This window comes from Cannabis sativa, chromosome 3, assembly GCF_029168945.1.
Source record: "Cannabis sativa cultivar Pink pepper isolate KNU-18-1 chromosome 3, ASM2916894v1, whole genome shotgun sequence".
In the NCBI taxonomy this organism is placed as follows: Eukaryota; Viridiplantae; Streptophyta; class Magnoliopsida; order Rosales; family Cannabaceae; genus Cannabis; species Cannabis sativa.
In genome coordinates, this window is record NC_083603.1 from 50,277,213 (window position 1) to 50,290,378 (window position 13,166).

Consider the following 13,166-nt stretch of genomic DNA (forward strand, 5'->3'; position numbering starts at 1 on the left):
TTTATTGCCTCTGAATGTAACCTGGAACTTTAAATTTGAATATAGTTGTGTTTGTTGTGTTGTGGGTGCAATTTATAGCAAAAAAATACCATGCCTTGAAAAAAGTCACCTGCTAGTTCAATCTTAGGATTTTTTATTGCCTCTGAATGTAACCTGGAACTTTAAATTTGAATATGGTTGTGTTTGTTGTGTTGTGGCTGCAATTAATAGCAGAAAAATACCATGCCTTGAAAAAAGTCACCTGCTAGTTCAATCTTAGGGTTTTTTATTGCCTCTGAATGTAACCTGGAACTTTAAATTTGAATATGGTTGTGTTCGTTGTGTTGTGGGTACAATTTGAATATGATTGTGTTTCTTATACCACAAATCTGTATAAATGATTTTTATTTTTTCTTTTTGCTTCAGGAAGTGACCTGATACTTGTAATTTTCTTGGAGAATGAATTTTGTTAAAGCATTAATTCATTATGGAGGAGAGTGGAATGAAAGTAACTGCTACTCAAATTACAAAGTGGCTGGTGTACATATTCCAGAGAATTGTTCATTATTTGATCTTGGAAATTTGATCAAAAATGAAATAAACACTACTTGGGACAATGTTGAGATCTCATACCAAGTAACTAAAAGTGAGCCACCGATAAAGATGTTGACTAACAACTCGGTGCTTTTTTACATAGACTTGAAGAAGAGTTGCAATTCTATACTTGAGTTACCATTGTGCATAGAAGAATGTTATTATACTTCATTCCAAAATACGGTAACAATTAAACATATATGATTTTGAAATAATGTTATATGTTAATTAAAAGAATAACTTTAGTTTTTGTGACAGGTTACTAATCATGAATTGATCCAAACACATTACCAACATTCAGAAAAAAATCAAGCTGCAATACACAACATGGGGATTGGTTCCTTGGTACTACAAGCAAGAACAATAATTGAAAGTGAGATATTTGAAGATGGTACCTCAAGTAACCATAATTCCAGAAGACTTGCTGATTATACTAATGAAGTTGCTGACTTCATCATTGAAGAAACTACAAGAAACAAAAGAAAAAGGGAAGAAGATAAGACAATCATTGAAACTCACAAGTTGCAAACATTAGTAGAAGGACAACTTTTCAAAGATAAAAAAATGTTCAAATCTGGACTTTGCTACTATGCCATGATCAACAACTTTCAATTTAGAACAAAGAGATCAGAACCAAGAGAGTATGTTGTCACTTGTGTGGATGAGAACTGTAAATGGTATGTTAGAGCTTCTACATTCAAACATACTGAATATTTCAAAGTTAGGAAGTATGTGAAAGAGCACACATGCTCATTGGAAGTCATCATGGAGGATCATAGACAAGCAAATTGCAATGTCATTGGAGAGCTCATCAAGACAAAATTTACGACAATCAAGAGAGTGCACACACCAAATGATATCATGAAAGATATGCTTGATGATTATGGAGTATCTATGAGTTACTCAAAAGCTTGGAGATCAAGAGAAAAAGCTATAGAATTGGTAAGAGGAAAGACAGATGAATCATACCAACAGTTACCAATGTATCTTCATATGTTAAAAGTAGCAAATCCTGGAACCATTACTAGCTTGACCACAGATGACAAAGATCGATTCAAATACTTGTATCTAGCCTATGCACATTCCATCAAAGGATGGCAACATTGTAGACCAATTATTGTCGTTGATGGAACCTTCATGAAATCTTCATATCGAGGCACATTGTTCACAGCATCTACAATGGATGCAAGTAACAATATTTTTCCATTAGCATTTGGTGTTGGCGATTCAGAGAATGATGAAGCTTGGGAATATTTCTTCACAAAGCTCAAAGAAACATATGGAGAACGTAAAGGTAATCTGTTGTATTTATCTTATTTTTGTTTCTAATTCTTGTAAAATGTCACCTATTTAATTTTTTTTGTACCAGGTTACTTTTACTTTCAGAATAAAATTATTATTTTGTCCATGTTACCAACAGTAAAATCCTAACACTAAAATTATTTTTGCAGATCTAGTAATCATATCTGATAGACATCAAAGCATCGAAAATGCTGTTCAAACAGTATACCCTAATGTCTTCCATGGAGCATGCATTTTTCATCTACTTAACAACATTAAGGCCAATCTTCATATCCATGGAGATGATTTGACTATAAACTTTGTTAAAGCAGCAAAAGCATATACATTGGTTGGGTTTGAGTACTATATGGCTGCTCTTGACAAAATAGATGCCCGTATAAGGCCTTACTTAGAAAAAGTAGGTTACCATACATGGGCGAGATCTCACTCACCAAAAAGGAGATATACCATGATGACATCAAATATAGCGGAGTCTATTAATGCAGCAAATAAAGCGGCAAGGAATTTGCCAATAACCTTAATGTTGGAATGCATAAGAAGCGTTGTACAAAAATGGGTTTGGACTAATGGAAATGAGGCGAATGGAACCTTTACAGCGATATCATCAGAAGCTGAAGCTGTATTGAGAGAGAACTATCTAAAATCTACTAAATTTGAGGTATGTTGTTTGCTTTTAATTGATTAATACTATATTTTGAAAACTAAAATAAAGTAACCTGATATATTAATATACTGAACAAATTTGTACCAGGTGACATTATTTGTAATACCTTTTTTTTATTGTTATTTTACATATGTTTGACAGGTGAGACAATGCAACACTATTTTTTCAGAAGTGATTGAAGAAAGAGGAACTTATATAGTCAATATTCAAGAGAAAACATGCACATGTAGAAGGTTTCAAGAAGATGAAGTACCATGTTCACATGCACTTGCTGTCATTGCAAAAAAAAGGCTAAATTGCTATGAGTTTTGTTCTGCTTACTACAAAACTGAAACAATGAAAGCAACTTATGCAGAAACAGTTTATCCTTTGCCACATGAGGATGAATGGAGTCTACCAGAAGAATTGGACATACTTGTCCTACCTCCAAAAGGAAAAATTCCTCCCGGTAGACCAAGGAGGAGAAGGATAAGAGCACGGGGAGAGCCAAGAGTGGTTATGAAGTGTGGACGATGTGGCAAATCAGGTCATAATAGAAAAACGTGCAGAAACCCACCTATGGAGAAGCCACACAAGCCAAGAGAATGATTCATTTACTTTTACTTAAGGATGTTGCTCGTTATATTCATTCATAAAAAAGGAACAAGTTACTATGGACACCATACTACATAAGGTTGTAATGATTTGTTACATTCTTTACCTTGGGAAAACATTAGTTCTTTTGCTTAAATGAATATTGATCAAACTTTGAATACTTTTTTTTTAAAACAAAATAATAAAAAAAATGAAGAAGAAAAAAGTAACCTAGTGTGTTTGTCATGCTTTACAAAGTAACCTAACTACATAAGAAAGTAACCTAATATCAGTATTTTGAAATTCAATTAAGAAAATTAATTAACCTGGTACCATTAAAATTTCAATTTATACAGATTTGTTTTTGTTTCAAGTATAATTTTAATTTTTTTACTTATAAAATTTGATGTCTTGATTTAATAAAAAAAAAAAGTAACTTAGCATGTCTATTATGATTTATAAAGTAACCTGGTACATAATACAGCTCATCATTACTAAATCCAATTTTTATTACTGAAACAAGAATTAGAAGACACCTATTCATTGAAAAAGATTAGGAAAAAAAATAACCAGGTGTGTTTGTCATGCTTTACAAAGTAACCTAACAATATAAGAAAGTAACCAGGTGTGTTTGAAACAAAGTATGAAATCTCAAAGAGCCTGCCTGAGACATTAAGAATAAGAACTCAATTTATGTTCACACAAAAAATATAAAACTACTACATCTTTTTCTTCTCGGGTTTTTCAGGTGCCTCTTGAACAACCTTCCTTTTCTTCTTCTCAAGTTTTCTAGGTGCCTCTTCAACATCCTTCTTTTTCTTCTTCTCAGTCTTTTCAGGTGTGTTTGTAGGAATATGGTTGAACTTTTCCTGTTTCCTCATCAAACATCTTCTCAAAAATCTCTTCTTTTTTCATGAGACTTAATCTCATTGAATGACGAGATTTTTCCCATAAAAGTTTACCATATGGGAATTGTTGAAAAGTGGCATCATCTGAATCAACAATATTCCAAAAGAAATTGCTCACTTTGGTTTCAGGAACAGTACCAAATAAAAAATTAGCAAGAAAATGGACCAAACCAAGTTTGACCATATTAACATCCCCTTTTGCTCTCTTCCGAATGAAAGCATTCCTAACTTCTTTTTTTGTTATCAAACCCTTGCTTTCCTTAAAAAGTACTTTCCTTAAACTCTCATCCTTCTCAACAAAGATAGAATCATCATCGTTACCATGACATTTCAGTCCAGTAATCAAGGAAAATTCCTCTATCGAGAACCTTACCATAGTCCCATTTATCTTAAACCAAAACTCAACATCTTCAGACATCGAATAGACCTCTCTCAAGATGATGTGATGTACTAACTGAGCTTGAAATTTAAGATCCTTTGGAAATTTTAAAAAATGTCCAAAAGGTGTTGCTTTAAACAGCTCCTTCTGTTTATTAGTGAAAGTAGTGTTCAAGTCAGAAATTACTGAGAGATCATTGAAAGGTTGTACTTTTGTTCCAAATCGCTTTGTTTGGGATATCATATATTGAGGAACCTGCATAAATTAATAAAAGTAACCTGATAAATTATTAAAAGTAACCTGGTAAATTATTAAAAGTAAGCTACAATAATAGGGAAAAAAAGATTAGGTAAATTTAAATCTAAATAAATAAAAGTTTCAAATTAGTCTAGTCTAAGATGAACTAATATTAAATTTCAATATAAAAGATCATTGAAAATAAATCATGAATAAACTGATATTAAATAAAAGAGCATGGAAAATAAGTAGCCTGGTACGTTAAGAGAATAATTAGAAAAAACCTTGTTCCATTTAGATGTTTCACCAATGCACTTTCTTTTCACACCACGAGTAGAAGAAGGGGATTGCGTATTTTTAGATGTTTTCTTCGGAGATTCAAAATCAGATGAATACATTCTCTAAATATGATTAATGACATGAAAAATAAAGAAGACACAATAAAGAGCTTAGTTTAAGGGAAAAATGATTGCTTAGCAAAGGTCTGGAATCAATATTTGCACCTTTACCATAAAGATATATACTGAGCTTGCTGAATGACACATGAATTCCTCTACTTGTTTTTAGGAAAAAAGAAATATAGCATAAAAAGAATGCAAAAACCAATCAATATGAAACTACTGTAGAGAAAATTATTAGTTATATCCTACCGTCTTTATAGGCTCTTCTGGGCGCCCTGTGGCACAATCAATAACAGTGTGAATGCCAACCAACGTTACAGGAATTGTCTCTGGTTTGCTAAGATCTGCCTGCTCCAAAAATACTTCGCAGTGAGTAATTCAACTTCAGGTTACCAAAAATGCTACACAAATTTATCATGTGTATAGGAGCTCAAAGAATAGATAAGCACACCATATTGTAGATAGATACATACCCTTTCATCAGCAATAACAAAAATTTTCCCAACTTCATCAGCAGCTACAGAATAAACATCTGAAAGAAACCCAGTGACAGATCTAGCAGACAAGAATCCTCTTGCAAAGGTGGGATCTCGGGTCAATTGTAGTGTTACCCAACCCTGAAATAGAAACATTCAGATTAAAAGGTATAATCAAATGCTAATGGCATGACTTGGAAAATCACAACCTTACATGTTGGTTACCCAACAAAGGGAAGGTTACATAATAAAAATGTTTTCGCGATTAAATGATTGATAAGTGTGCTCTACAAGCTATAAACTAAATCCTGTACACCTATATTGAAAGTTAAACTCAGAGAAGCTTTAAATTTATCATGGTTATGAAATGTTAGGTACAAAATGCAATTTAAATGCAAAGACATGAAAGCGATGGCTTGGGTCAACTTTGAGTAGAGAAGAAGGGATATTCAATGCAGAAGCATATTATTTTTCTTGGGTCTTTTAAAACATTTTATCAAACACTTGCAGAGCATTAACTAATAGTTGAACAGTTCCATGAAAAGTAGAAGCAAGAAAACTAACCAGAGGAGAGGGCAGAGGTGGCTGTCCGAAGAAAAGGGGTCAGAGGACGTAGAGGGACGACGGGACCTCACGATGTTTTATAGGCTCCTCTTTTCGCTTCGACGGCGTAAATCGATGCCTCCTCTTCAGGTAAGATGGAACAACGGTGAAGAGAAATGGTGGAGGAGAAGACAAAGAGGTAAGAGAGAAAACAATGGTGAAGATGGAACAATGGTGAAGAGAAGACAGAGAGGTGAAGAGAAACAATGGTGGTGGAGAAGACAAAGAGGTAAGAGAGAAAATGATTTTCTGGAAAATATAAAAAAAAAAAGTTAAAAATATGGAAAAGAAAACCCACATAATAATTTAAAATAGAAAAATACCATAATTTACCTAAAATTAAAATTTATCCATATTTATCTAAACATTTAATAAAAATCCATACTACAGGTAATTTCCACAAGATAAAATGGGCTGTAATTAGTATTTACCTTATATGTTTGTGTTTATTTTTAGTTTTATTTTTAATTTTACCACCAAGAGGAGAAGGTTGAAAAATATTAGAATATGAAAATATTATTGGTGCTTATTAGTAATTTGCAAAGAATGTGAAAGTCTATAAATATATAGTTGTGTAGCTATTATTAGATATGAAATGAGATAATAGAACTTTTTTCAATTAGAAAATTAATGTACATTTTACTATTAATAACATACATTATTATAACACAACTATAGTTTACTTACTAAATATACTGAGACATATTTTATTTTTATAAAACAAATCGTTCAAATAATTATACTATTTTAATTATTAATTAAAATAAAAAACTAAAATATTAAATAAAACTAACACTACGTGGCTTGGCACGTAACAATCACCTAGTATATTTATATGGGTATACTTTTAATGGTTACATATTTATGGGTATTACCCATGAATAGGTAATATTAGAAAAAATTGAGTTTTTATAATTAATTTTTTTATTTAATTAGACGAATTTCTTATTTTTACATTGTATGGACCGGAGTTGTTCCATCAGTTGAGAAAAAATAATAAAAAAAAAAGCTTTCGGCAAAAAAATGATAAAAAAATTGAGTTTGACTTAAATATTTTTCATATATATAATAAACATATTTTTGATATAGTGTAAAAATAAGTATTTTTTTGATATTTTCTTTAATTAAGTAGCTAAATCAAGCATAAATATTCAAATTTCTCTTTTATTATTCGCTATCGGACTAAAATTTAATAGTTTAATATATTTAAAATTAATATTTATAGTTAAATTTGTTTAGTACCGATCAATAAGTAATACCCATTAAGAAGTGTTCCTATATGTGAAAAAAATAAACTATGTAAATACTTTAATATTTAGATTTAGATATAATATTTATTATTCAGATATTCTTTTTCATCTTAAAAAACAACAAATACACCCATAATTAAAATTAAGTTGTTAAAAATGAAAATATTTGAATAATAACATTTGGCACCATTTAAATAGAGTTGCTTATCACTTCTCAGACACCATGTAAATGTAACACGATGGCCTTTCTATCACCCTACTATTGAATTGGACTTCATGAAACTGTCACTCAAAATTCAAAGGCAAAACTTTTATTTGTCAAACTCAATACCAATACATGATGTTAAATAATAAATAGCAAACTGCATTGTTAATGACCTTCAGATACATGTATATTCCTATACTCTTTTTCCCTTTGAAGTTATCCCAGTGAGAAATTGGTAACAGATTACATATGTGCCAATTACAGCTTTTTAGTATTATGTTTGTGTCATTTATCTATTATTCTGCTTGAGAAAGAATTTCTGATTTCTATCCTTGTCATATGAACAACCATAACCCACAATAACCAGCTATGCTACAAGATCTTCGCCTACAATTGGTTGAATCAACTCCACAGTCTTCATCACTTAAACATCTGTGGTCGTTACGAGCATCTGCAACATGACAAGCACTCTCGATGTGTTGGCTACCATACTCTCCGGTGTTAAGCGTGTTAGCAGGGCATACTTGCATAGACATTGCACTTGCCAGCCTCACATGCTTTTGTTTCTGCAAAATCAATTCAGACATCAGGTGCAGTCGAGAATAAATTTTCCAGGGAAAAGTCCAAGTGAAATCATCTCATGCAGGGAAAAGAAAATTTTGCAGGACAGACATTTTATTAGAGCTTAGGTACTCTATTCTAATAGATTTTGGTAGAAAAAAAGAAAAAAGAATAAACACCTTTACAAAAGTCCAGTTGGTAGAGATGTAAGCCTCCGGAAGTCTCTCGTGCCAAGCACTTAAAACAGGTAAGGGGTGACCCTCAGTCGTGAAAATATAGTTCTGATTAACCAGAAATGAATCATCGAACAGAAGATATAAATACTTGCACCTACAGAAAACAGATGTGTTAATCCCAAAGGCATGCGAATATCGTAAACTTTTGTACCATGTTTACTTTCTTGTACTGGAAGGGTGAATACAATGCTTACGTTTCAGCGAGGAAGAAACTGTGTTGATGATCCTCCAACTGCATAGTTGTCACATCTCTAATACTAGCAAACCCTCCTTCAACTTTGGTGTATAAATTAAGAGAATTTACTATTGATTCTCCCACCTCTATGTACCATGGATCTGAACAATGCGAAGGGCAGTACTAAGTTAATGAAGTCAAAATCAGAGCAATAACTAGGAGTTGTAAACAATGTATGTACATAATAGGCTTGAAAGTTGAAAGCATGCATGGTCAAAATAAGTATGGAGTAATAATGTCCACAGCACTAATGTTCTGCTAGCATCTTCATTGCTAAATGGCCTTGATATCAATAAATATCATCTCAGATTACTAAAATGATTAGATTTAAGCTGGACTCAATATTATAATGACAACCGTACCTTTGGTGGCTTGATATAAGTAGAAAGTTGACTCTGCTAATTCAGGGCGCAAGGGATAATATTTTTCAGTAGGGTGCAACATTTGATGGTCTAATAAATACCTGCATGGTTTTAAAAGTAGTATTAGGAACTGTTTTTCTTCTTTCTTCTTAGATTAAGTGTTACCATAGCTGAACAGTTTATTGAATACAGAGTTTATAGCAAAAACAAAGGAACACTACCTCTCAGGAAGCACTCCAAACTTTTTCCAAACGTAAAAGAACTCCCGATGTGATGAATTTGCTGCTGCAACATCCCCAACAAGAACCTGATGATCAAATTTTTATATAAAGATTAGAATATTCGTTCTGAGGTTTCAAATCTTCAATATGTATAGACAGGTCTCTACTACTTGCCTGTAGGCCAGGCCAAAACGCTTGAAGGCTAGTAAGCTGCCAATAAGTTGCTTTTCCTGTCCTCATATCAGCTTCGTGGTACCTAATTTGTTGTTACAATCGTTACACTATAAAAGAGCTTTTATATTGCAGAGACAGTGTGGCAAGTAAAGGATAGTATTCAGTAAAGATGGAAATGAATGGAGTACCATGGACCATGTCTGAAATATTTCTGCACAGCGACATAAGCAGAGTGAAACATTTTCCAAAACTCTTCCTTTCCGAAAACAATGTGAGCCTTGAATAGATACTCATAAAAAGAATCAACTCCTGTATGATAACACATAATTGAATATCAGAGACTTACCACATTTATCCAGGTCCATTTAAAAATTGAAAGGTTCTGGGACAGAATACTCTGACCCATCCACACACCTTTCCTTCTTCCACCCACTATATATTTGAGCTAATTTTAATATATTGAAACTGCATATTCAGGTCCGCAACGAAGCACAACCAGTTATCTAAAAATTAATTAAATTATAAATAAAGAGATCGATGTCCAAGTAAGACATACCAGCCCCAATACCGGATGAATGTTCAATCCATTCCCCAGTTATCACATCCAGTGTTGTTCCAAATAAATTTAATGAGCTTCTCATACTCCACAGCTTGTGGAGAGCACGTAAAGCAGCAGATTCATATCTGGGGTTACCGGTTAACCGTGATAATGCTCCCATTTCAAGAATTAGAGAACCTAAATCGACAACAAAAATCAGTACATCTCAGGAAAGCATATCAGAGAATGTCCTCATCTTAAAACTCAAAGGATAAGCCTCTCACCACACCCTGAAGTGCTTGTCTCAGTGGTCTCATTCTCCATCACTCCATACTGTCCACAGAATTTCGCATTGATGCAGAGAGTCATATATCCTTCTTACAAACAAAACAACCAAACGTTTTTATACATTTGGAATTTAAGAAATCTTTTGTTTGAGAAGAACAAAAAAGATGAAATAACGCAAACATAGTTTTTAGTGTCAGATTTCTCTGTGTATATACTGAACAGACACAAGACAATTTGACCATGCATTAGCTTATGTGCTCCATGAAAGATACTTACTGCAACAAAATTATATTGCCGTTTAGTCAAATTCAGCAGTTAATACATCCTCCCATAAAAATTCAACTTCTATTCCACTCAAACAATAGGCATCAAGTATGATGCAAATTACAGTCAATCAGTGGCCATTGGTTAATTTCATTACACACATGCTATTTGAACCGGTAATCTACACAAACATAAAAGAACAACTCGAAACTAAATTTATGATATGGCTCTACTGAGGGAAGTCATGAAAGTTAACTCATTTTCTTACAATTAGATGGCACATAACAGGACAAGTGTCTCCCAATCCAATACCATCCTTTTGCAAATTAGAGGTAGCAAAGTCATGTTCAATGGTGTGTGTATCCAAATGTCAGAATAAAATTTGGATCATGATAAACAAAAATGACAAACTACAATTGGGTAGTACCTTTAAGTTGATCCATGCATACGGCAATCCTGTTGGCGTATTGAAAGCTGGTAGCAAACGTTTCCCTAGATCTTCAGCCAAAATGAGTAGTTGATTCTTATAAGCTCCTTGAACCAACCTGTTTGTAGAATCAGTTGCAAGCATATGAGCAGATACAAGTCCTCCAAGAACTCTTATGTTGCACTACAAGTAGACCAAGTGACATGAGCATCATTAAACACTTCAAACATAACTTGCTTGTTCACTCACACAAAAATAAAATAAACTACAATTATTGTCACCCTTGCCATGGTTTGAACAGTCCTAAATGAATTTTTCTGTTTGGGATCAACCAGATCAAAGCCTTTTTAGAAAACTCTATGACTAAATACCTCAAAAAGATTTATCCTTGCATCAACGTTGAATTTCAGATTTCCAGACAGCCAAATAATAGCCCTTTCGAATTCTGTATTGTTTCCCATAATAACAAGGCTGTCAAAGAATTTGTTTACATCAGATTGGCAATCCAACAAATTGGTATAAGTGGCCTAAAGAACGCTACAAGGTGAAAATAAAAGCATTGCATTTACTGGAGCAAAACTACTTATATTGAAAAGAACTCTGTATCCATATTGAGAACTATCTCGTACCTGGACAAAGATTCTATTAGTGTAAGGGCAGATCCGCTATAGTCTTGTGGTAGGTGTTCAAGCTGTAAATAGAAACGGTGAACAATTTACAATTATATTCTTTTAAATCTAATCAGAAGCTATATAATATGAACTTATAACCATTACATTACCCTCAAATTTCCAAGCTCACTAAGGGAATCAGTGAAAGTTTTCGTAAGAGGCTTTAACTCATCATGCTGCAAACAATATAGAAAACAAACATCAACACGCAATGATAGCACGGTTAGACAAAAACCTTGAGAATGAGGATTCTAACCGGAAACGCATGGTTCATGTAGTTGTCATATGCATGATAGAACCTGAAAGGAGAAGAAACAATTAAAGTCATTCTGTAACCCAATTCATTAGTTGCAAATGGGAGATGTTTTCTCATGGCGTTATGTGATCAAAATCTGAACTTTTCTTTGACACTTTCATTAAAACAAGGTTTCATGAAGAACAAAATCAAAGCATCAACTAACGCAACCAACCATACACCATGAAAAAGAAAGAAAAAAATGATTTTTCTTTTCATGATGAATACCCAGAACGTAGATGAATCAAATAAATGAGAATTAAGGTGGTTGGATTCAAGAAGCGTATGAATTAGCTTACATTCTACGGACTTTCTCTCTCATTCGTCTTTTTTTAGTTGCATAAACGTGGTTTTGATCGGAGCAAGAAACTTGTAAGAGAGAGATCGAGATGAGGAGAAGAAGTATAACCCATTTTAGAGATTTGTTGGGCACCATAGTTGCATTTAATTTCGAGGTGAGCGAGTGAGATAATATTAGATCACAAAACCAACCCCAAAGCCGGTGTTCTGGACCTGCGAATGCATCCACGAAAGGATGAGGTGTGTTTGATATTCTATTTAGGATTTTATTTACATGTAATATATAATAATTTATTTATATTTAATTTATGCGTTTTATTTCTTTAAAAAAATTATACATTTTATTAAATTCATAAACAGAATTTTAATGAACATGATATAGTTATGCATATTGTCGTAATTGAGGGGCTTTTTCTCACCTTTCTTAGTGTGACTTCCGGTATCATTGAGGAGATTGTTGGACAATGGAATCTGTTGTTTGTGAAAAATAGACAACATCAAAAATTGCGCAAAAATCACGAGTATTCAAGTTAACAAGAGCACTCATTTACACAACTCTGAGTTTTCACTTAAAAGTGACAATACTCAAAGTATAATAATGAATAATAAAATGAAAATAACTATATAAAATAGTCTCCTTAGTTTATATAAGAAGCAAGTGATCATTTGAATTATATATTGATCAAACAGGACCGTTATAACATTAATCACATTTAGTTAAAATAGAAAATATTTATAGGATAAATGAGAAAACAATTTCGACCGTTCTTAGTTAATATCGGAACGTATGCAACTTTAGAAGTTGCATATTAATTGTTCACTTTCTTCAATAAGATATTAACTTGCGGGTTCTCTTGTGTTACTCGCATATAAAGTCGTTGGACCACAAAACCTCGAGGTCATTTATAAGATAGAACACATGGGACTATACTAGTCACATATTGAGTGTTCATGCATAGACAACATTAAACTCACAGGTTCAAGATGAATTGTCGCACACATTAGTCATTCGAACAAGATGCT

General features: G+C 32.8%; 3 protein-coding genes and 1 long non-coding RNA gene across 4 annotated transcripts; 1 reads left to right on the forward strand and 3 right to left on the reverse strand.

Annotated features, from left to right (window-relative positions):
* The first annotated feature begins 159 nt into the window (after positions 1–159).
* Positions 160–3,286, forward strand: LOC133035785 (uncharacterized). The gene is made up of 4 exons (XM_061112038.1): positions 160–756; positions 832–1,867; positions 2,025–2,533; positions 2,681–3,286. Exons 1-4 carry the CDS (start codon positions 439–441, stop codon positions 3,125–3,127), a joined length of 2,310 nt encoding a protein of 769 aa, XP_060968021.1. The 5' UTR covers positions 160–438; the 3' UTR covers positions 3,128–3,286.
* Positions 3,287–3,569: 283 nt separating this feature from the next.
* On the reverse strand, positions 3,570–5,034 carry LOC133036149 (uncharacterized). The gene is made up of 2 exons (XM_061112644.1): positions 4,921–5,034; positions 3,570–4,654 (listed from the first exon to the last, which is right to left on the reverse strand). Exons 1-2 carry the CDS (start codon positions 5,032–5,034, stop codon positions 3,947–3,949), a joined length of 822 nt encoding a protein of 273 aa, XP_060968627.1. The 3' UTR covers positions 3,570–3,946.
* Positions 5,035–5,063: 29 nt separating this feature from the next.
* Positions 5,064–6,429, reverse strand: LOC133035472 (uncharacterized). The gene is made up of 3 exons (XR_009686673.1): positions 6,078–6,429; positions 5,511–5,654; positions 5,064–5,385 (listed from the first exon to the last, which is right to left on the reverse strand). It is a non-coding gene; the product is annotated as an uncharacterized LOC133035472 (long non-coding RNA).
* Positions 6,430–7,649: 1,220 nt separating this feature from the next.
* On the reverse strand, positions 7,650–12,689 carry LOC115709633 (alpha-mannosidase I MNS5). Its single transcript, XM_030637782.2, has 16 exons — positions 12,563–12,689; positions 12,143–12,356; positions 11,805–11,847; positions 11,659–11,724; positions 11,507–11,568; positions 11,249–11,348; positions 10,878–11,060; positions 10,183–10,231; positions 9,917–10,096; positions 9,549–9,669; positions 9,361–9,442; positions 9,187–9,272; positions 8,966–9,066; positions 8,563–8,704; positions 8,312–8,462; positions 7,650–8,137 (listed from the first exon to the last, which is right to left on the reverse strand). The coding sequence occupies exons 1-16, from the start codon at positions 12,639–12,641 to the stop codon at positions 7,907–7,909; spliced, it is 1,890 nt and encodes a 629-aa protein (XP_030493642.2). The 5' UTR covers positions 12,642–12,689; the 3' UTR covers positions 7,650–7,906.
* Positions 12,690–13,166: the final 477 nt, after the last annotated feature.

What these genes read in the sequence shown, in the direction of transcription:
- LOC133036149 (XM_061112644.1), bottom strand. Translation starts at nt 5,034, where the DNA reads ATGTATTCATCTGATTTTGAATCTCCGAAGAAAACATCTAAAAATACG. An exon ending in AAACATCTAAATGGAACAAG is followed by an intron (nt 4,655 to 4,920) that starts GTTTTTTCTAAT and finishes TAATTTATGCAG; the next exon opens with GTTCCTCAATATATGATATC.
- LOC115709633 (XM_030637782.2), bottom strand. Translation starts at nt 12,641, where the DNA reads ATGTTGTCTATTTTTCACAAACAACAGATTCCATTGTCCAACAATCTC. An exon ending in GTGAGCTTGGAAATTTGAGG is followed by an intron (nt 11,569 to 11,658) that starts GTAATGTAATGG and finishes TTCTATTTACAG; the next exon opens with CTTGAACACCTACCACAAGA. An exon ending in TTTGGAGTGCTTCCTGAGAG is followed by an intron (nt 9,067 to 9,186) that starts GTAGTGTTCCTT and finishes AAAACCATGCAG; the next exon opens with GTATTTATTAGACCATCAAA.
- LOC133035785 (XM_061112038.1), top strand. Translation starts at nt 439, where the DNA reads ATGAATTTTGTTAAAGCATTAATTCATTATGGAGGAGAGTGGAATGAA. An exon ending in ATACTTCATTCCAAAATACG is followed by an intron (nt 757 to 831) that starts GTAACAATTAAA and finishes TTTTTGTGACAG; the next exon opens with GTTACTAATCATGAATTGAT. An exon ending in TAAAATCTACTAAATTTGAG is followed by an intron (nt 2,534 to 2,680) that starts GTATGTTGTTTG and finishes TATGTTTGACAG; the next exon opens with GTGAGACAATGCAACACTAT.